We start from the raw sequence: 21,968 nt of genomic DNA, 5'->3' as shown, positions 1-21,968 counted from the left end.
CCCTTTTCTTGTCCCCATGGCCCCAGCCCTAGCCTCCCCCTCCCCGACTCGGAACATCAGCCCAGTCTCCTTCCTGGCCTCATGGAGGGGACTTCTGGCACTAGGGCTGCCCCTACTCCTAGCCCTGCCATGGCTCCCCAGTGCCCTCAGGACAAAACCCCAGCTCCTTAGCCTGGCCCTTGAGGTGTGTTAGTTTCTGACCTATTCCTCCATTTCAGTTTCATTGTCGGGCACCCCCCAGCCTTAATGAATGAGTCCCTCAGATACCACCAAGCCAGGCTACAGGCACCTTCTACACCCCCATATCCCTCCCTCTCTGTCTCCATGGAACTTAGTGCCCATTCTCTCCTCCTACACCCTCACCCTGGCCTCCTGACTCTTGGTCTATCTAAGATGAAAGAGCACCTGCAAAGTAAATGCTCAGTGAAAGGACTGCCTCCCTCCCCAGTCTCCATCCTCACTTTTTGATGCCCTTTGCCCGGTGAAATGTTACCAGCTCCCTGGCATTTAGGAAAACCCCTTTCCCAGCCCAGTGTTCCATATTGTTATTTAGGTGTACTTGGACAGGCAATTTTTAAAAATATATAAGGCTGATTTTAATATTTTAAGACTCTCCTATCCCAGATTTGCATTGTAGCAAGTGGCTTTTGTTTTTTTTTTTTTTTTTTAAAGATTTTATTTATTTATTCATGATAGTCACAGAGAGAGAGAGAGAGGCAGAGACACAGGCAGAGGGAGAAGCAGGCTCCATGCACCGGGAGCCCGACGTGGGATTCGATCCCGGGTCTCCAGGATCGCGCCCTGGGCCAAAGGCAGGCGCCAAACCGCTGCGCCACCCAGGGATCCCGCAAGTGGCTTTTGGAAAGAGTTCCATAGGCTCCTTTATTTAACCCATCAGAGAGAGACTTCATGGTGAGGATCAGGGTCCAATCCCTGGGGCCTCTAGCCAGCAGTCAGTCACCTTTGCCTGCACCCACCTTCCGTTCAGCAAGGCATGATGGCGTCATTGCAAAGGAAAACTTGATCTGGCCCAGTTCCTAGAAACAGGCTCCCAAGCAAACTGTAAACCAAATCCCACTCTCCTTTGTTTGCCATAGTAGTCACATATACATTTCCATGGCAGTGCAGGAGAGAATCCACCCAAGGGATGAGTTGAAAACACGACATCTGGAGGTTTAGGTTGACATACCAAGGAACTTGCGGGCTATGATGTTTACATACTGACTAGGAGTAAAATGTTCCCTTTTACAGAATTTTGCTTGAGACTATTCCCAGCAGCTAATACAGCTGGGATACAGTCCCGTCTTCCATCAGCTGGTGGTGATGAACGATTCCACCTCGCCCAAGAATGCCTCTCAGGCCCATAGGATACTCTCCTGGGTGTTCTGGGGGAGGTCAGGCCCACATGGCCCTCTTGCTGAAAAGAAGTGCCTTGCAGGGGGGTCGGGGTGGGGGTGCTCTTGGCCCCTGGGAAGGTCGGGGTTTCCATGAAGCCTTTGTCCCAGTAGATGCCAGTCCTCCAGAACACGGGTGTCGATTTTCTCATCTGTGAACGGGGAGTCGGGAAGTCTTGTGCTCCATGCCAGTGCTCCATGCAGCTGCCTGAGGAAGAAAAGATGGTGGTGGGTTGGGGAGAAGAACCGGGCAGAAAGGAGGCAGCCCCCTTCTCACCAAGCTCAGACAGGAGTCTGGGGATCAGCAGAGTGGAGAGGGAGCCAATTCCTGGCCCAGCCAGTCTGTCCTGCCACTTACACGCAAATCTCTTTAGGCAACTCACACCCCGTCTCAGGGCCAGTTCCTCACGTCCTCCTTCCTGGGCTGGGTGGCAGGCCTCATTCCTCCGGGCAGTGGCCAGCATCCAGGACAGAAAAGAGAGAAAATGGGTGTCACCAAGGCCCTTCCACCACCAGGGGCTCCTGGCGTGGGAGCCCTGCTCTTGCCACACACCCGGCACCTATCCCTAGGAGGATGTCAGCTCAGAACCTCAGGGAGGGAGAGGGATGGTCGGTCAAGGGAAAGGACCTCAGAGCTCACGTGGAGCATGCAGAAGCCTCGCTGACAGGAGACTGGGAGGCTCGGGTCAGAGGAAAGGAGGCCAGTGGAGGGGAAAGATCTGAGAGGAGAGGGAGCATAGGTGACAGACTCAGAGGGGGAAAAGGAACGGAGAGATACTGGAAAGAGAAGACAGGAGAGAAGGCAAGGAAGCCAGCAGGAGAGGGGAGCAAGGAGGCAGGAGATGAGAGAGAAGACAGGCTGGGGGGAGGTCCTGGGAGAAGGAGGCGTAAGGGAAGAAGAAAGGAGACCCTGGCACCCGAGAGCGAGGCTGGGGGCAGGAGAAGGAGGGAGAGGGACCGAGGGATAGAGTTGGAAATGGAAGGCAGAGCAGAGAGGATGGGCAGGGAGGAGGGAGACGAGAAGGGGGGGGTGCGGAGCGGCAGGGAGCAGTTGGGAGCAGCTGAGACCCACGAGAGAGCCACGGAGTAAGGCCGAGGGGCGAGGGGCAGGAAGGAGCGGAGAGCTGGCTGGCAGCCAGGGGGCCGAGGCCGAGGCCAAGCGGGGCCGGGCAGGGGAGCAGGCCGAGCAAGGGGAAAGAAGCAGACGGGAAACAGGAAAGGATAGAAAGGCAGACCGGAGGGCAGCCCCGGTGGCGCAGCGGTTTGGCCCCGCCTGCGGCCTGGGGTGTGACCCTAGAGACCCGGGATCGGGTCCCACATCGGGCTCCCTGCATGGAGCCTGCTTCTCCCTCTTCCTGTGTCTCTGCTTCTCTCTGTGTGTCTAAGGATAAATAAATAAAATCTTTTAAAAAATTTTTTTTAAGGCAGACTGGAGTGTGGAGAGCGGGCCGGCGGGGAAGACCAGGGCAGAGGCGGCGAGAGGCTGAGAAAGGAGGGGTGAGGGAGGGGCGGGGAGCGGAGGTGAGAGAAGTGGCGGAAAAAAGGTTGGAGAGAGAGCGCGCCGCGCGAGGACCAGGCTGAGAAGAGTGAGGTGTGGAGTGAGGGGTGACTGTGTCACAGCGGGTGTAGGGGCGGCGGGAGCGCGACAGGAGCAGGAGGGGGATACGGGGGGTCGAGGAGGAGAACGCGGGCGGGAAGAGGGGGCCCGCCGCGGCCACGGCACGCACGCGCACACAGCCAGGCACGGGCGCGCGCGCGGACAGGTACGGCACAGGCGCGCGCACGCCCCGAGGCCCGGGCCCGGCCCGCCCGGGAGGGAGTCCGGGGAGACGCGACGAGACGGGGGAGCCCGAGAGCGAGGGTAGAGCGAAGGGCGGGTGACGCCCGGCCGCGGAGACACGGCTCCCGCGTCAGCCGCCACCCCGGGGAAGCGGCGCGGAGCCCGCGGCGCGCCGAAGGAGCCGGGAGACGTAGGGGACCAAAGGAACGACGGCGCTAGAGCCCGACGAGAGGAAAGGGAGGGTTTGCAGCCTCCCGGGAGGTGACGCCCGTGCACCCCGTCCCGGTGCGCGAGGAGCTGCGGGGACCTGCAGGCCGCTGGTCCCGGGCGCTGGCGGGACGTGACGGGAGTCGCGTGGAAACATCAATCACGGGGCCACTGTGCGGAGGCAGGAGACGCGTATCACTAGCTCGCGGGCCGCCCCTCCCGCCCCGTTGGTGCCAGAGGGGCCTCCCCGCCGTTGGAGGCGGCCGGGGCGGGGGTGTCCGCAGGGGTGCTGACCGCGGGGGGCAGGGGGCAGGTGTGGGAGGAAGAGAGACCGAGAGACCGGAGACGGTGAGGAAGCCTCGGGGAAATGGGAGGGGGAGAGACGGGGCGTGGAGCGGGGTAGAGGCGCCGCGGCGGGAAGGCCCCCGGCGGGGAGAAGACGGAGGAGCAGGGAGGAGGGAAAGAGCGAACGAAAGAAGGCACAGGAAGAGCCCAGGGAGAGTGTGGAGGGGAGAGACGGGGTGGGGGCGTGGGGGGAGCCGGTGTTTGTGTGAGGGTCGAGAGGGAGAGAGAGCGGGAAGCGGGGAGCGCAGGGAACAACCAGGAGAGCAGCGGGCCGGCGTGAGGCGCAGGCATCAGGGAGGCGGAGGCCGGGAGCCGAGGCAGAGGAGAGGCGGAGAGGCAGCCGGGGACGGGGTGCGGAGGCCGCGCGGCTGCGGCGCTGCGGTGGGACCCGGACGCGCCCGGGACAAGACCCGTCCTCACCTCCGGGGCCACGCGGCGGGTAGACGAGGGGGCAGCGGGACAGCGGGCGTGGGGTGGACTCGAGTCCTGAGGAAAGGAGACGAGCTCCCAGACAGGGACAGGGAGCCAGACTGGCTGGGGGTGGGCGGACAGAGATGCAGAAGGGCAAGCGCGACGTTTCCGGAGAGATGGGGGAGTGTGTGGGAACTAACGAGGAACTCGGAGGAACACGATGACAGGAGTAAAGAAAACCCGCGTGAGGGTGTGCGGGCAGAGACGCAGGTCAGGAGCGAGAGGAGCGAAGGGGGAAGAGGAGGAGGGGGAAGGGAAGGAGGAAGGGGAGAGGAGGAGGACACAATCAAGAAGGTGTGAGCAAAAGAAACTAGAAACTAGTGTGAGGAGGAAAGTGTGTCACAGACGAGGCAGAGAGAAGGGGGGAGGAGGGGGACAGAGGAACGGTGAGAAAGAAAAAAGATGAGTGAGACATAGGGGATCAGAGTCAGAGAGAGGGAGAGAGTCTGAGAGTCAGAGAGGGAGAGTCTGAGAGAGTCAGATCTCAGAGAGACAGAATTGGAGAGAGCCTGAGAGAGAGATCTCTGAGAGACAGAGTCTGAGAGTGAGAGAGAACGTGTGACAGAGAGAGTCAGAGTCAGAGAGAGAATCAGAGAGAGAATCTGAGAGTCAGAGAGAGATCTCTGAGACAGAGAGAGAGTCTGAGAGAGACAGAGACAGAGTCTGAGAGAATCAGAGTCAGAGAGAGTCAGATCTCTGGGAGAGACAGAGAGAAGGTTAGAGTCAGAGAGAGAGACAGAGTCTGAGTCAGAGATCTCTGAGAGACATTCATAGACTGCCTGAGAGACAGCGACAGAGGGAGAGAAAGAGACAGAGTCTGAGAGAGAGACAGGAATTCAGAAAGAGAGTCTGAGTCTGAGAAAGTGAGTCTGAAAGAATCTGAGAGAGTCAGAGAGAGCGAGACAGTCTGAAAGAGAGAGTCTGAGAGCGACAGAGAGAGAGTCTGAGACAGTCTGAGAGTCTAAGAGGGAGTCAGAGAGTCTGAGAGAAAGAGTCTGAGAAAGACAGAGGGAGAGTCAGAGAGACAGAGTCAGAGAGAGACAGAGAGAGTCATAGATCTCTGAGAGAGACAGAGAGAGGGTCAGAGTCTGAGAAAGAGTCTGAAAGACAGAGTCAGAGACACAGTCAGAGAGAGTGAGAGACAGTCTGAGAGAGAGAGAGAGAGAGATCTTTGAGAGAGACAAAGAGAGTCAGAGTCTGAGAGACAGAATCCGAGTCAGAGAATGTTGGAGAGAGATCTCTGAGAGAGACTAAGTCAGAGTCAGAGAGAGAGTCTGAGAGAGAGAGAGAGAATTTGAGAGAGTCAGAGTCTAAGAGAGAATTCAGAGAGAGTCTGAGAGAGTCAGAAATTCAGAGAGAAAATCAGAGAGAGAGAGCCTGAGAGAGTCTGAGTGAGAATCTGAGAGAGAGAGTCTGAGTGAGAGACAGAGAGTCCGAGAGACAGAGTCAGAGAGTCAGCGAGAGAGTCTGAGAGAGAGTCAGAGATCTCTGAGAGAGACACAGAGAGAATCTAAGATAAAGTCTGAAAGATTCTGAGTCAGAGAGAGATAGTGTCAGAGAGTCAGAGATCTCTGAGAGAGACAGTCTGAGAGACAGTCTGAGAGAGACAGAGAGAATCTGAGAGTCAGAGTCTGAGAACCTAAGAGAGATTCAGAAAGAGTCTGAGAGAGAGAGAGATTCAGAGAGAGAGTCAGAGAGAGAGATTCTGAGGGGGAGAGAGTCTGAGAGAGAAAGACAGAAAGTCTGAGAGAGAAAGAGAGTCTGAGAGACAGAGAGAAAGAGTCTGAGACGGAAAGAGAGTCAAAAAGAGAGAGAGAAAGTCAGAGGGTCTGAGAGAAAGAAAGAGAGAGACAGTCTGCGAGAATCTGAGAGAGGGTCTGAGAGTGTCTGAAAGAGAGTCTGAGAGAGACAGAGACAGAGAATCCGAGACAGAGTCAGAGAGTCTAAAAGAGAGAGACTTTGAGAGAGTCTGAGAAAGAGAGAGAGTTTGAGAGAGAGTCAGAGAGAAGGAGTCTGAGAGAGCCTCAGAGAGAGAGAGAGACAGATAGTCCGAGAGAGAGAGAGACAGAGACAGAGTCAGAGTCTGAGAGAGAGTCTGAGAGAGACAGAGAATCTGAGAGAGAGACAGAGAGAGAGTCTAAAAGAAAGAGTCTGAGAGACTCTGAGAGAGAGAGACAGTTTGAGAGAGAGAGTCAGAGAGGAGTATGAGAGAGTCTAAGAGAGAGAGAGAGTCTCAGAGGGAGAGAGATAATCTGAGAGAGAGACAGAGACAGAGTCAGAATCTGAGAGAAGAGAGAGTCTGAGAGAGACAGAATCTGAGAGAGAGACAGAGAGAGTCTGAAAGAGAGAGTCTGAGAGACTCTGAGAGAGAGAGAGAGACAGTTTGAGAGAGAGTCAGAGAGGAGTCTGAGAGAGTCTAAGAGAAAGAGAGAGACAGGGTCAGAGAGAGTCTGAGAGAGAGTCTGAGAGAGAGAGAGAGACAGATAGTCCAGTCCGAGAGAGAGACAGAAACAGAGAAAGTCAGAGTCTGAGAGAGAGAGAGAGAGTTGGAGAGAGACAGAGAATCTGAGAGAGAGACAGAGAGAGTCTGAAAGAGAGAGTCTGAAAGACTCTGAGAGAGAGACAGTTTGAGAGAGAGTCAGAGAGGAGTCTGAGAGAGTCTAAGAGAAAGAGAGAGAGAGACAGAGTCAGAGAGAGAGAGTCTAAGAGAGAGAGAGAGAGAGAGATAGTCCAGTCTGAGAGAGAGACAGAGAGAGAGAGTCTGAGAGAGACAGTTTGAGAGAGTCAGAGAGGAGTCTGAGAGAGTCTAAGAGAGTCTCAGAGAGAGAGATAGTTTGAGAAAGAGACAGAGACAGAGTCAGAATCTGAGAGAGAGTCTGAGAGAGACAGAATCTGAGAGAGAGTCTGAAAGAGAGAAAGAGTCTGAGAGACTCTGAGAGAGAGACAGTTTGAGAGGGAGAGAGAGTCAGAGAGGAGTCTGAGAGACAGAGAGAGAGAGTCAGAGGGAGGCAGAGAGAGTCTGAGAGAGAGACAGAGTACGAGAGAGAGAGTCTGAGAGTCTGAGAATCTGAGTGAGAGAGAGTCAGAGAAAGAGACAGAGTCTGAGAGAGAGTCAGAATCAGAAAGAGAGTCAGAGAGAGATAAGAAAAGAGAAGACGCAAGAGAATGGGGGTGGGGTGACAGAGCAAGGGAAAGGGAGAGATGGAGGGGGACAGCAGGCCAGTTACCTTCCCCTTCTGACTTTCAGTTTCCTTATCTGCTGCTCCATGTGCAGGGTGCCCTGAGGCAGGGCCGGGAGAGATAGTAACTCACGGTTTAATGGCCAGAAGAATCAATGCCTCCCATCTTCTGTTCTAGTACTTTCTATATTACTTTCTCTCTTGTTCTTAATTCAGTTCCTTTGTCCCTCCTCTATACCACAGAGTGACTATTATCCACATTTTTTTTTTCTGATGAAGAAATCAAATGGGAGCCCAAATCTGTTGTCACCATCTCTGTGGGGGGGAAGATGATCTGCTGCTTCTCTGGTGATGGTGACTGAGACTCCTAGAGTACCCCTAAATCCCCTCTGCCTAGAAAATTCAGAGCTTCCACTATGAGAAGGAAGAAATAGAGGGAGAAGCCAGTGGAGTGGAAGAGGGAGGGCAGGACAGAAGGTTTTAATGAGAGGTGTCAGTGTGTGTAAATTACCTAGCATACAGTTGGTGCTCTATTAGTGCCCCTTCCCTTTCCTAATGGAGAGCACTGAGAGCAGGAAGGAAGAGGAGGCAGCAGAGAGGAAGGGAAAGGGGGAAGGAGATTGTGAGGAAGGGAGGTTGTGCTTATAAAGGGCAAGCACACAGTAGGTGCTCAATAAATGCCCACTCCTATTTTCAGGAGAGAGGAGACAAGTCAGAAAGGTGAAGAAACCACCACAGAGGAAAAATGGGAGGAAAGACAGCCTGAGGAGAATGAGAGAGAGAGAGAGAAAGAGTCATTGGTGGAAATTGCTGGGCATATAGTAGGTGCTTATTAAGTATGCGTTCTTTTCCCAGGAGAAACAAGAAAGGTGGGGAGGTGAAGTTCCAGCAGAGACAATGAACAGAAGTTGCGAGGGAAGGAGACAATACATGTAAAGCAGTGGGCACACAGTAGGCACTTAATGGCCATTCCCCTTCCTGCTGGTGAGCACAGAAAAAGCAGCCTGGAGGAGGGAAGGAAGCAGAGAGGAGGAGAGAAGGAAGAACAGAGCCTGTGAGACGAGCAATGACAGGCAGTGGATATGAAGGAGCAGCACAGAGTAGGTGCTTAATATATGCCTATTTCCTCCCCCAGGAGAGAGCAGACAGGGCAGAGAGCAGACAGGGCAGAGAAGCCCAGGTGAAGAAATGAAGAAGAGAGAGAGTGTGTAGGTTAGGCTGTGAGTACACAGGAAGCGCTCAATAAATGCACATTGGCTTCCTAGAGGGGGAGAGAGAACAAGATGGAAAGGAAGGTGCAGGTACAGGCGAAGGGAAAGGAAGGTTGGCTGAGGAGGTTGAGGGCAGAGAAAGCCAGAGGCTGGTGGAGCAGAAGGGAGGAGGTGACCTCGAGAAGAATTGGCAACGGAGAGGAGACACAGGGAGGAGGCGGTGCAGGCAAATCGTGGGATACACAGCAGGTGCTTGGTAAATGCTTGTTTTCTCACCCAAAAGAGGGCCTAGAGAACATAGGGAAGGGAGAAGCTGGCAGAGCAAGAGGGGGACAGGGAGAGAGGCAAGAGGAGATAAAATGGGATGTTGATTGCCTGGCATACAGTTGGTGCTCCATAGGTGCTTGTTCTCTTCCCCAAGAAAGAACAGATGGAGCAGAAATGAAGAAATAGGGAAAATTGAGGGGGAGAGGAGCATAAGGAGATTGTCTGGCATACAATAGGTGCTCAATAAATGCCCAATTCTTTCCCTGGCAGACAGCAAAAAGCAGCAGAGGGTAGCAGAGCTCACAGGTCAGTGAAATAGGTTGAGAGGAGAGAAAGCACAGGCGATTGCTTTAGCCTACCATGGGTGCTCAGTAAATGTGTTTTCTTTGCCTTGGAAAAGAGCATAGAGCCCAGAACCACAAGGAGGGAACAGAGAAGAAACAGGAGAGGAAGAGGGTGTGAGGAAGGGAGAGAAGATGTGTAAACTACCTGGCATACAGTAGGTGCTCAATATGTGTTCATTCCCTCCCCTAGGAGGGAGCAGAAAGAAAGGGGAGGCCATCAGGAGAGGGGGAAGAAAGGAATTGGGGGAGAAAGAGGTGTAGTAAGAGAGGAGACAGGGTTTGTAAATTTCCGAAGACACAGTAGGTGCTCCACAAATGTGCATTCTTGGCCCAGGAGACCAGACAGTAATGAAGTGCAAGGGATCAGGGTGCAAGGGACAAGAGAGCTCGAGCACAGGCCCAGAGGAAACAAACACTGGGAACTTAAAAAAAAAAAAAAAAAAAAAAAGGTCCCGTTTCCTCCTCAGAATGGGGGCCAGAGCCCAGGAAGAACAGAGGGCGAACCGAGGGCGCCAGAGGAGCCAGGGAGGCATTTCGGGTGCGTACAGCAGGTGCTTCATAAATGCTGGTCCCCTTACCTGGCAAAGCAGAAAGCAGGCTGGGAGGTCAGAAGGAGGAGGAGGTGGGGGGGAGTCTGAGGGTGGAGGCCGAGGCCAGGCCTCCTGGTGGCTGCCCCGCCCCTGGGGCCCAGCCCACCCTCCAGCTGCCCGCCCCGAGCTGGAATCGGGGACAAGGGCGCTTTGTCCTGGGCCTGGCGCGGCCTGGGGACGGGAGGGGGGGGCGGCATGGGGGACGGGGGGAGCTGCTGTGTCTTGGGGGGGCTCTGAGTCGCTGTCGGTCTCTGCGCCCCCCACTCTCCGGTGCGCGTCCCTCTGCGTCTCCGGGTCCCGCCGCCCTCCCTCCCCCCGCGGTTCGAAGCCCCCATTCGGGTCTCTGTTTCACCCGCTCTGGAGCTCCCCCCACCCCCGGCCCGGTCTCGGTCTGTCGCTCAGGCTCTGGGAGGGAGGACCCGGGCCTGACCTGCCGGGATCTGAGGCGGAGGGGTGAGGAGAGAAAGGAGGAGCCGAGGGGAGCGAGAGAGTGAGGACAGAACAGCTTTATTGAGCAGAAACCACCGCGGACGGCCTGGCGGCCTCCGTCGAAAGCTGGGGTGGGGTTGGCACGGGGGGAACCAGGCGGACGGGAGACAGACAGAGGGACGGGGGGCGGGGAGGCGGGAGGCAAGACACAGAAAGAGGGAGAGACTGAGGCCAGGAGAAGTAGGGGGGAGGGACGGAGAGGCGGGAGAGGAGAGAGACAGGGGTGGGAGTAAGAGGGCTGGAGAGAGATGGAAAGGGAGAGAGACGGAAGGAAGAGGAGCGAGCAGGGGGAGGCTAGGGCGGCAGGCAGAGATGTAGAAACGGGGAGGCGGAGGGATACGGAGCGAGAGGGAGACAGGGAAGGACGGGGTGAGGCAGGGGAGAGAGAGACACGGAGAGAAGGGGGCAGGCGGGGAGAGACGGGGACGGAGAGTAAGAGACAGGGAGAAGGAGAGAGAGAGAGAGAGAGAATGGGCCGAGCCGCTGGGCAGACGGCGGGGAAGTCGAGGAAGGAGCCCGGTCCCTCTCACCTGGCGTCGGCGGCGGCCGCTCCCCAGGCCCGCGTGGACAATTTAACGGGCGCCTGGGGGCGGGACCACCCCCCTACACACACCTTATCTGGTCAGCCCCCGGCTCCGAGAGCTAAATCGGGCCTCAGCTGTCAGCACTGGGGTGCGCGGGGACAGCTGTCACCCCACCCTGCACCTGTCGCGTGACTGCAGCCTCGCCCCTGCGGGTTGGCGGGACACGCCCCCAACGGGCGGCCTGGGACCCTGGGGAGCCCCTCACCCCCACCCCCCGCGGAGCTCTGGGACCAGCCTGGGTCCTGCCTGGTACCCGGGAGCAGGGGCTCCCCCCCAGCAGGTGGGGCTAGTGAGGGGGGGTCGTGCATTCTGCAGGGGGAGGGGGGACGGCAAGCCCTGTGCAGAGCGCAGGAGGGGGAGCGCTGGAGAGGTGAGAGCAGGAGGGGAGGGGGCCCGGACCCCGCCCCGCCCCCTCCCCCTCTCCAGGTCCCACCCCGAGCTGCAGCTCCGGCTCCTTGCTCGGACCATATTAGGCCTTGGCTGGGAAGGCACCTGGGGAAGTCACTCAGGCCCGAGAATAGAAACACTCAGGGAGTCCCGCCAGGCTGTCTGGGACCAGGGGACACTGGCAGGCACAGAGGGTAGGCGGTGGGGGTGGGGGTGGGGGTGGGGGGAAGATAGGGGACCCAGGAGGCAGAGTCTGAGAGAGACCAAGAGAGGGACACAAAGGGAGAGACAGGGAGTCAGAGACCCAGGTGTGGGAGAGGCAGAGACCAGGCATGGCAGATGTGGGGGCTGCCCCCAAAGTTGGGGTGTTCTGGGACCCCAACAGTTGCTAATATGCTCTTTGACTTTGTGCTTTACAAGTTCCCCTTTGACCTCCAGAAGTCTTGGAACCAGAACTGGCCAAGTCCACATCTCAGCGTCACAGCTGGCTCCACGAGCACGAGCACCTGCTCTATCTGCACCCCACCTTCTTTCTAGTGTCAGAGTTTAGCTTGTGTCCTTGCGAGATATTTGCTGTCCCGAAGGAACCCAACCTGAGGTGGAGTCAGGGACCCAGGCCCCAAACAGGGGCCCACCTACCTCTCCCCACCCATGGCCTCCCTATGTCTCTTGGTCCCCCATTTCTGCCCACCCCGAAAAAAGAGGCCCTGCCCTATCTGCTTCCCTCCCCAGGCTCACATACACTCCTCCAGACCCCTGAAGCCATCTCCAGAGCCCCTGACCAGCCCCCCCTGCCACCCCCACCCCCGCCATATCATCTGATCTGTCACATCCCTTACATCCCACTGAGCTCACCGAACCACTCTTTATCTGTCCCAGGATCCCCTGGCCAGACCCCTGAATGCCCTCCTCATTCCCCCTTGCCTTTGCCTCCACAGCCCAGCAGAGCAGAGCTGCCTGGACTGTGTCCCTCCTCTCTCTCCCCAGGGACCAGCTCTGGCCTCCATCCTCTCCCATCCGGCCTGCTCCCAGGGCTCCCTGCCCCAGGTTGTCGCCACACTGCTCCCCCCACTCCAGGGGGATTTCTGAACCCAGGACAGACCTGTCACCGCCCTGGTGGCCCCCACCTGCTGTCCTGGACAAGGTCCAGCCCTCAGGCCCCCCCTTGGAGGCCCTGTGGCCTGGGGCCTGGCAGGGACCCACCCTCATCCCTAGTCACCTGGTCAGTGACCAGTAGCGGTTGCCCCCCTTGGATTCCAGAGCTCATTCAGAGTTGTTTCCCATTCTGGAATGGCCCCCTTCCTTCCCACACTGGCCCTTTGGAGAGCCCCCTTCAGCCTTCTGGAGCCAGTCCCCCATCTTCCTCTAGCCCCCTGGAGGTCCCTCTTAAAGCCCCTTGAACTGGGGCTTCCTGTCCCTTTGTGTCTTCCTCCCAGCCTGAGAGCGAGTGCCTGGCTTCAGCTGTGTAGATCAGATCCAGAGGTGGGGGCCAGGGGAGCCGTGTGAATGGCCAACCGGACAAGGAAGCTGCAGCAAGGGGATGGATGGCCCTGGGGAGGGGCCACAGAACAGGAAGGGTCTCGCTCAGGTGAGAATGTGGAGAGAAGACACCAAATGGGTGCCTGTCCTCCTCCTGCTCAAATCCCTGAGGGTTGGTCTTCCCCCTTTGTCACCTCCTCCCCCCACCCTGCCCCACCAGCCTCACTCCAGCCACAGCAGCCTCCCCAGGGCCTTTGCACTGATTGTTCCCTCAGCCTGGAATGCCTTTCCTCCCCACTTCCCCTGCTTCAACTGTGGCTCCAACTGTCCTAAGTGAATCTACCTGTGCTGTGCGGGCTCCTGTGGCTGCTCTGATGAAATTAATGGCTTAAAACAGCACACATGCATTCGCTTCCACTTGCGGAGGAGAGAAGTCCAATGAGCCTCACTGGGCTGGAGTCAGGGTGTCAGTCTGATTCCTGGCCCACTTTAGCCCCTAGGGGTGCCTCTGTGTCCCTGCTCTGGCCCCTTGGCGTCTGGCCCCTAAGCTGCTCACCACATAGCATCTCTGACTTGCTTCCTTCGCCAGGTTTCCTACGGACTCTCCTTTCCTGCTTCCTCCTCCGCCTTTCAAGACCCTCGGATGGCATCCTCCCTCCCCCCATAACATGGGATCATTTCCCAGTTTCAAGGCCAGTGGATGAATAAGCTTGGTTGCCCTCCCCCTCCTAACAGAACACAGTGGCAGCTTCCGGGGGTCGTGGCGTGGCCATCTCTTGGACAACTGATGGAGCAGAATCAAGAATCCAGAAAGAAACTTGCTTTCTCCCCTGCCCTTATCCCACCAAACACCCTGGATCACCTATTTGCTCCTGGTCTCTGCCTGCCAATGGCTCATGAGGGCAGGGACTCCTGCTATTTTCTCCTGTGGCCCTGATGAAGAAACTGAGGCCCAGAGAGGTGGGTGACTCACCGGACCTGGAGGAGAGCCAGCATGTGACCTCCCAGGCTCTAGTCAATGCCTGGCTGGCTAGCGGGGGGGCCCCCTCCCCACCCCTCTCCAGGAGCCCCTGGAGGGAAGGGCCCCCCAGGCAGATGCAGGCCAGGCCGGTAGCAAATGAGCAGATTTATTGAGGCAGCAGTGGCATCAGGGAGCAGGGGGTTTGGAAGGGGGCTGGGGCCTCCACGGGGTCCATGAGGTGCGGGCCTAGCCCTTTCCCAGCACGCAGGGGCCAGATCTGGACGCGTAGAGACTGCACGACAGGTGGCCCACTTCTTGCCTCTGCTGGGTCAGACCGTCCGCAGCCAGCAGCCCTTCTCTTCCACCTCCTTGGTCACCACCAGCAGCACCTCACACAGGCCCTGGGCCAGGGCAGCTGCCAGGAAGGCCCTGGGCAGAGAGATGAGGAGACTGAGGCCCAGGAGCCTGGGCGTTGCCTCCTGGGGAGTGGGGAGCCAGTGCCAAGCCCCAGCCCCAGAGTCGCCTCCCCCTCACCTGACACCATCCTCGTCCCCTAGGGCCTCGGGCGCCCGCAGCTTGGAGTCCAGGTTGTAGTAGACGCCATCCACCTGGCGGAGGGCCACCCAGTGCCGCCGGCGCAGTGGCAGGGACAGCAGCCCCAGGGACATGGGTGAGGGCAGGTTCAGGATCAGTCCCAGTACCTGGGACAGGGCCAGCTGGGACAGGGGCCTGTGTGGGTGGAGTGGGGACACGGCCGTCAGTGTCCTGTGCTCACCCACTGGCCCAGGGGTACTGAACTCGTGGGAGCCAGGCTGGCATGACAGCAGGAGCCCCCAGGCCTGCCCAAGGACTCTCTTCGCTCTTTATTTCCTTTCATTCACCCATGCACCCAAATCTCCCACCCATCTAGTGACCACCCCCCTCAACTACCCAACTATCGTACACCCAAACATCATTCATCTACTGATGTAACTGATCAGCCAGCCAGCCACCAGCTCAACAACTTACCCACCATCCTCCAACACCTCATCCAGTCTTTAGCCATCCACCTGTCCATCTGTCCATCCATCCCTCCAACTATCCAACCACCTATTAGCTATCCATTGCCTATCAATTATCCTTTATTAACTCATCCACTTCGTCAGCCAACCACCACCTCCTCAACACATCCAATTACACATTTACCATCCACCTCATTACCAGATTACCGTCTACCTACCCACTATCCGTCCATCGGCTCATCCTATTGTCCGTCCTGTCATCCCACTCATCTTTGTACCATCTCCCAACCCTTTGGCTGGCCATCCATCCATCATCCACCCATGCAAACCTTCCACTCATTGTACCCCTTCCTTCTCACCTCCTATCCACCCACCCTCTGCTTTATCTCACACCGATATTGTCACACCGCACCCACTGTGCCAGGCTCAGCACACATGACGCAGTGCTTGGGGTCCCACCTCCTTCTGTCCCACCACACGGTGGCCAGGCCCAGCCCCTGCAGGGCTGCCATGATCACGTTGACATCATAGTTGCCGGTGCCGAGGAGGCTGCGATGGGGATTCAGCCGGGAGTCTGGGGCCAACCTGGTCAGGGGATGGTCAGAGCTTGAGCTGGGGGTCCCTGAAAAGGTCTTGCCCTCCCTACAAAGCAGGAGAGTCCCAGGGACCTTGAATCATCCAGCCTTTGGACTCTTCCCTATGCTCAACCCCATGGCTCATCAGCCCCAAGCCTGATCCCACCGTCCCCAACTCTCTCTGCCCTGTCCTATAGCCACATTTCCCTGTGCAGGCCTTGTCCTCCCTGACCTGAAGCCTCATCTGGTCTCCCCACCTCTCCTCCAGCCATCCCCCAGCTCAGGAGGCCCACCTTGCCACTATTTGTCTCTCTGGGTCCTGCCTTCTCTGAACAGTGGCACCTTTGTTCTTTCTCTTGGCCCTTGGTGGGCAGGGGGAGGGGGAGGGGCAGGGGCCTGAGAGGGAAAGTCTGTGTATTATTTTCCTGCATATCTGTTTGCCTGACCTCCCTCAGGGCAGGGCCTATACTGGACTCATCTCTGGGTCTCCAGCATGGCCTCAGCATCCAAGAGTTGATGGACCCCTGTTGTGAATGGCAGAGGAGATGAATAAATTCTATAACAATTGGTCTGAGGGGCTGGGACTCTGCCTGAGGATGCTGGAGGGTCCATGGGAGGGCTGTAAGCAAGAGTGAGGAAGACAGGATCATCTCTGGGTGGAGCCTCATGTGGGTTACTGAAGGAGGAGGGATCCAGGCTTGGGACGGAGGCTGTGGGGACAGAGAGGAGGAGACAAGGCAGAGCGGGAATAGAGGAACGATGTTTGAAATGTTGCATGGTGAGGAGGAACATTCCCGGCTGCCAAGAGAAGGAAGCCGTGCCAGAAGGAAAAAAACAGCCTGTGCAAAGGGCCAGAGGCATCATAGCAGGGCTCATCTGGGGACTGGGAAGAACTGATTTGGGGGGTGCAGTGAGCTAAGAAACTGCAGAGGAAGGTGGGGACCCACAGCATGCAGGGCCTGGGGTATTAGGCTGCAGGACTTGGGACTTCTCCCAGGGCTGCTGAGGAGCGGTGTGAGGGCTGTGAGCAGAGGAGGGCGGGGTTGGCACTGTGTATAGTGTGGACAGGCGGGGAAAATCCAGAAGCTGGGAGGCTGGAGGGGATGTGAGGATGAGGATCCAGATAAGGGAAGGTGAGGTCTGAGCTGGGGCAGTGGCGTGGCCATGGTGAAGGGCAGGTGTGGGCAGCAACATCTCCATGTCCCAGGCTCAGGGTTCCCCAGGTGGGTGTTGGAAGGCCCGGGGCTCTGTCCCTGCCTTGCTGTGAGACCTGGTTGGGTCGCTCTGCTCCCGAACCCTGCTTCTCCAGGGGTTAGGGTGGGTGACGGTCACCTCTTGCAGATCTCATCGGCAGCCTCCTGGCTAAAGAGCTGCTGCTGCAGGACGTTGTTAAGGGCGTGGACGGCACACAGCTCCAGGCGTTGCCGTTCGTGATAAACGGAGGGCCGGCTCGGCTGTGCTCCTGGGGCCTGGGACATGCCGTCCTCGGCTCCTGCTTGGGGGCGAGGGAAGAAGGTACTTGGGGGCCCGGGATCTGGAGGCCCAACCTGCCAGCAGGTCTGGGGGGCACTGCCGTTGAAGTGGGGGCTCAGGGCAGCCCAAGGGGACACTGGGCCGCTGACCCTGGCTCCCCAGGCCTTCTCCTGGCAACGGGGTACCTCCCTCCCCTGTTGCTAGGAAAAGGCCTCTCCTACTCACCTAGCAACAGAGGGCTACCCCTGCCACATCCCTAAGTGAAAGGGATGGTGGTCACCGAGCAAACCCCCTCCCCTGTCCCTAGGTAACGGGGTCCTTCTCTGGTTCCGTAGCAACAGACGACCCCCTCCCCAACTAGGTAACAAGCCTCTCCTCTGGTTTCTTAGCAATAGAGAAATCCTCTCCCCTGTTTCTAGGTAACAGGGTCTCCTCCAGTCGCCTAGCAACAGAAGACTCCCCTCCCCTATCACAAACAACAGGGTTTCCTGCTCCTGTCTCTCGGCAACAGGACCCCCTCCCCGGACACCAAGGAACAGAGCCTTTCCCCCCGACCCATACCCCAACCGCGGCGCTCGCCCGTTGCCTGGCAACGCCCCTCACCCCTCCTGCCTCTCTGCTCCCCGAAACCAGGGGTTCCCGCATCCCCCTGGGCGGCGGCTGTGGGTTCCGACCGCGAGGCGGGCAACACCGCGCTGTGACTGGCCAGGCCGGACGCACACAGCTCCCAGCGGCCCCCGCGTGCCGGACTACAGGTTCCGGCGGCCCCCGCGAGGCCCTTCGGCTTGGATCGGAACTTCCGGGGAGCTTGGCTCGGAAGTCCACTGTAGCCGGGAGGACGCAGAACTGCAATTCGGTCGCTGCGGCGAATCCCGGAAATATGCCCTACAGGGCCCCTCCTCTTTGCGTGCAGGGGCCACGCCCCCTGATGCTCGGAGGATTCTGGGAAATGTAGTGTGTAGGCTCTCGCGAGAGCTCCCGGGAGTGTGACTCCCGCAGGTGCTCATCCTCCATGGTGGCACCAAGCCTAGTGTGAAGTCGCCGCGTGACGTCACAGAAGGGAACCAAGGGACCAGAGACAACGGACCATGCAGGGAGAGGAGCTTCCAGTGTTTACTGAGACAGCGGGGAGGCCCGGGATGGGGACGTAAATGAGACGAAGATGTCCACCAGGGAAGGAGGCGGCTTCTCAGCAGAGATGGATCCCCGGCCTGGAGGGGAGCTGGCAGCAGCCTGCGGGGGTGGAGGGAGATACAGGGAATAAAAGGCTGGGACCGCGCGATGAGGAGAGTCAGACACCTGCTGGGAGGGACCGACCCGGGTGGGGGAGGAGACACACAGGGAGAAGGGTGGTGGGATCCCAGCGAGAGGCAGAGAAGGGAGGTTCCTACAGGGATGGGTCTCTCAAGAGTCAAAGCCGGGGAGGAGAAAGTGAAGGAGACACAGACATAAAGATCAGTCAACTAGAGACCATATCAGACCCGCAGACCCAGACCCAGCCGGGACCTGGGCTCTGCCGATTGCAGAGCCAGGGCCTGGGGAGAGGGGCTGCAGGGGCCGCACCCAGGAGGCTGCGCCAGAAGGCGGTAACGGTGGCCGAGCCCGTGACGGCGCCTGGCTCAGCGGGATTCTCTCTGTGGGTGTGCACAGCAAAGCTTCGGCCCGAGGGGCCCGGCGGGCCGCTCAGCTCCACCTCCACCACGTGCATGTCTGTGAGGCTGGGGCAAGCAGGGTGGTGAGCCTGGCTGGCCTGGCCCCCCGCCTGACCCTCCCACACGCCTTAGCTCACCTGAGATCAGCCACAAGCACCCCGACCACGTGGTCAAAACCCAGGCTGGGGGCGGCCAGTGCAGCGGCCGCCATGGTGTTGGAGTTGCGAGGGGCCAAGGGGCAGAGCCCACGGACAGGGCCTTCGTAGAGCACTGTGCGAGGCCCAGTGCTGGGCACTGCAGCCAGCCGTCCCTCGAGCCGGAAGCCATCGGGGTGCGTGGCCATGGTGACACGAAGACTCTGGAAGTGACAGCCAGGGTGATGGGGCTGGAGGTCTCTGGAGGCCCCCTCTGGTTTGCCCGGGATCCCGGCGGGTCCTCACCTGGAGGCCCCCTGCAGCGTCCAGTCTGGTGATGTCCTCAGTGCCCCACAGGGCCCCCCGGGCCACGAACACGGCATGGTGCCAGCGATGCGAGGCCTCTCGCAGCTGCTGCTCTGTGGCCTGGTCAGCCAGGGCTGAGGGGGACCCCACCTGGGGTGGATGGAGGTGGGGGGGTTGCTGAGGTCAGGGGATGGATCCCACTGTAGGGTAGGGTGGGGCCGAGGCAGGCTGGGCAGGGCTCACCAGGAGGTTGGAGTAACGCAGGATTTTTGCCCCAGATTCCTGGATTATTTTGGGATGGGCCACTTCCACCACAAGGTCAGGGTGCCTGGGGGAGGGGAGAGATGGGGGAGGGCCTTGGAGAGGCATTGCAACTCCCCTCCTCAGACTCCCTCAGAGCCTCTGGAGGCCCGATGCTCTTCACCCTGTTCTGAGGGGAAGCAGGATGGTTTGTCCTGTCTCACGTTTGGCCCAGAGAGGGTAAGGGACGTGCCTGGGATCACAGCACCTGAGGGAGGCCAGAACAGGAGCTTCAGGGAGCCCCAGCCTTTCATGGGGAGATCACTGACCTCTCCCCGAGAGCAGCGAGGTTCTGGAGCTGCAGGGCAGGGGGCACGCTTCCTGCCATTCGTCCTGGGTCTCGATTCCAGACAAAAACAAGTTCTAGGCCCAGTTCTGGTCCCTGAGTCAGCAGGTGAGAAACAAGGGACTGTCCTGGGGGGAGGGAGGAAGATTCAGTGAGAGAGGGACAAGGACCCAGAAGGAGGGGGACCCAGAGAGATGGAGGCAGAGACCCAGAGGGAGGGGGACAGGGACCTGGAGGAAAGGGATAGGGACCTGGGGGAGGGGGACAAGGGCCTGGGGGAGGAGTACTCAGGAAGATGGGGGCAGAGACCTAGAGGGAGGGGACAGGGACCTGGAGGAAGGGGATAGGGACCCGGGGGAGGGGGACAAGGACCTGGGGGAGGGCTAATCAGAAAGATGGGGGCAGAGACCCAGAGGGAGGGGGACAGGGACCCATGGGGAGGACAGGGACTCAGAAATACTGGAGCTGAGGGAGGGTACACTGACCCAGGTGGGGTAGGGCTGGGGGGGGGGGTACACAGAAGCTTAGGTAGAGGGCAGAGAATCAGAAAGGGGGGAGAGGGACCCAGAGAGGGGGATGGGGCCCCGTGGTGGGAAGTGGACAGTGCTCAGGCAGACACAGGGGCAGAGCCAGGTTGCAGATAAAGACCCCTGCCCCCTTTCCTAGAGGTAAGTATGTGTGTGGTGGGCGAAGAGCTTTGGGGGCTTCAGGAAGAGGCCAGGGGAAGAGGCCCCAGAGGTGGGGGACTCACCAAGGCGGCCGTAGCCCACCACCCCTACCCTCCTCGGGACCCCGTCAAGAGCCATGTCCTGGAATCTGGTGGCCTGCGTCAGGCCCCAGCTCTCAGCTGCTCACTGCCCCCCTCCCCTCCAGGCCTGGGCAGTGGCTGATCTTTGAACATTTGACCCTTGATCCTCTCCAGAGCCTCCCTTCCCCACAGTGGCTCAGTGGAGAGGGTGTGGGTCGGCTGGGTGGGGGTGGGGATGAGGATCCTGGGGCGGTGGGCGTCCAGGGCCCCGCGTGGCCTCCACTGTACCCAGCCCCTTCCTTCCCTGCATTCTACCCTCCTCCCTTCCTGCTGATGTGGAAAATTTCCTCTGCAGTCCCCAGCCCCCCTTTCTGGCCAGCCAGGTTGTCATGGAAACTGCATCCTGCTTGGGGTGGGGGTAGAGAGGGTTGGGAGCCAGGGAGAAGAGCTGCTGATGGGGTCTCAGGGCTCCCAGTCTGTCCCTTGCTCCTGGGTTTCTGGTCCCTGCCCTCAGGCCTGCTACGCAAACCCCAACCCCATGCCTAGGCACCCGTGTTTCTTGTCAACGTTCCTCCTCCATCTTTTCCTCCCTTGGTTCTGTCCCCGACTCTTTTGCTCCCTCCCATCGCTGTCTCTGGGCCTCTCCCTGGACCTCCAGCCCTCCAGCCCCGCCCCGCCTTCTCTGGGCCGGCTGCCATTCTGTCCCCAGCTGGGCCAGGCCCCGCATCTCCTCCCCACCCCACGTTCCCCGGGAGGCCTGGCCTGGTGGCGCCCCACAGGCAGAACAGAGCTGGAGCCCAGCTCATCCCAGCTCTGTTGCTGCAACCCACCCCCTCGTCCCCAGTCCAGCTAATCCCAGCTCTGTTGCTGCACGCACCCCCTACCCCAGGGTCTGTCTCCAGTCTGGTTGCCCCTCTGTTCTCCTGACTTCTCACCTTTCATCTACTCCTCTCGCAACTACAATGCCACCCCCCCAATACTGAGCTCTCCCTCCCACAGTCCGCCCCCTCTCCCCACCTCCCACTGACTAAGGAGAAGTCCGTGGGGCCTGCGGAGGCCCTGAGGTCCCCCCAAATGAGGCCCAGCCACTAGTCCCTGCAGGTGCCTGGCATCGGAGATGGCGACGGAGGCTGCGGCAGCAGTGCGGCTCCCTGCCCCCAGCCACCACCTGGTACCCGCTGCAGTATTGCCATGGCAACCAGGATCGCAGTGAAAGAGGATGGGAGAGAAAGAGCATGAAAGGGAGGGACAGGGAGCCAGGCTCCAAGAGTCCCAGGTTGACAAGTGGGAGCAGACAGTCACAGGCAGACAGGGCCGGAGACCCCAGACGACCATCGCAGGGGCAGGCAACAGTCGCCGGCGCCTAAGGGAAGAAAGTGCTTTAGTAGGAGTCCCACGTCGAGAAGGGGGCACAGAGCACACATGACCCAGGCCTGCCGAGTATGGGGCCCCAGTCCTGTCCGTGGGCCCCGTCTGCCGGGAGCAGCGCCTCATCCCCAGCACACCCTCCACTTCCATCGGGCTGTGCGGGGCTAGACAGCACAAGACTGCGGCCCTGGCACATCCCACCAGCAGCTGCCCTGCCTGCCGTCCCCTCGACCCCTGGGGTTCCCTCCACCTGCTGGCTCCTGTCCCTCCCAGGGCTCTGTGGGAGCCCCTGTGCCTCTGAGTTACAGCGCCACCCTCTCCCGCTCCCATCCCTCTGCCTCTGAGCGAGTCTGACGGAAGTGCAGTCTTCAGCCCAGCCGGCAGGCCCAGCAGCTCCAGCAGCCAGGAGCACCTCACGCCCTTGCCCTTCCCCGTGC

The 21,968-nt window shown here is 59.2% G+C and overlaps 2 protein-coding genes and 2 long non-coding RNA genes across 16 annotated transcripts; 1 reads left to right on the top strand and 3 right to left on the bottom strand.

Annotated features, from left to right (window-relative positions):
* Positions 1-856: 856 nt before the first annotated feature.
* On the bottom strand, positions 857-3,057 carry LOC144281375 (uncharacterized). Its single transcript, XR_013349956.1, has 2 exons — positions 1,753-3,057; positions 857-1,602 (listed from the first exon to the last, which is right to left on the bottom strand). It is a non-coding gene; the product is annotated as an uncharacterized LOC144281375 (long non-coding RNA).
* LOC144281349 (uncharacterized) lies at positions 2,856-18,019 on the top strand. Of its 10 annotated transcripts, none has more exons than XR_013349955.1 (5): positions 3,192-3,729; positions 9,666-9,736; positions 11,687-11,846; positions 12,685-12,836; positions 13,317-18,019. It is a non-coding gene; the product is annotated as an uncharacterized LOC144281349 (long non-coding RNA). The 10 variants fall into 10 exon arrangements; XR_013349942.1 differs by having other exon boundaries at positions 3,193-3,729; positions 11,669-11,846; XR_013349954.1 differs by lacking the exon at positions 3,192-3,729 and adding an exon at positions 4,476-8,197.
* Positions 13,839-17,623, bottom strand: JOSD2 (Josephin domain containing 2). Of its 4 annotated transcripts, none has more exons than XM_077844297.1 (5): positions 17,299-17,623; positions 16,597-16,756; positions 15,149-15,274; positions 14,223-14,417; positions 13,839-14,117 (listed from the first exon to the last, which is right to left on the bottom strand). In XM_077844297.1, exons 2-5 carry the CDS (start codon positions 16,740-16,742, stop codon positions 14,018-14,020), a joined length of 567 nt encoding a protein of 188 aa, XP_077700423.1. In that variant the 5' UTR covers positions 16,743-16,756; positions 17,299-17,623; the 3' UTR covers positions 13,839-14,017. The 4 variants fall into 4 exon arrangements, with proteins under 4 accessions (XP_077700423.1, XP_077700412.1, XP_077700401.1 ...); XM_077844286.1 differs by having other exon boundaries at positions 16,597-16,759; positions 17,341-17,619; XM_077844275.1 differs by having other exon boundaries at positions 17,341-17,613.
* ASPDH (aspartate dehydrogenase domain containing) lies at positions 17,827-20,348 on the bottom strand. The gene is made up of 7 exons (XM_077844272.1): positions 20,167-20,348; positions 19,399-19,543; positions 19,073-19,157; positions 18,830-18,979; positions 18,527-18,747; positions 18,301-18,455; positions 17,827-17,970 (listed from the first exon to the last, which is right to left on the bottom strand). The coding sequence occupies exons 1-7, from the start codon at positions 20,219-20,221 to the stop codon at positions 17,927-17,929; spliced, it is 855 nt and encodes a 284-aa protein (XP_077700398.1). The 5' UTR covers positions 20,222-20,348; the 3' UTR covers positions 17,827-17,926.
* Between the last annotated feature and the right edge of the window lie 1,620 nt (positions 20,349-21,968).

The sequence above is a fragment of the Canis aureus genome, chromosome 1 (assembly GCF_053574225.1).
Source record: "Canis aureus isolate CA01 chromosome 1, VMU_Caureus_v.1.0, whole genome shotgun sequence".
Classification (NCBI taxonomy): domain Eukaryota; kingdom Metazoa; phylum Chordata; class Mammalia; order Carnivora; family Canidae; genus Canis; species Canis aureus.
Note: the sequence above shows the minus strand (reverse complement) of the source record. Positions and strands in the feature narration are given on the sequence as shown.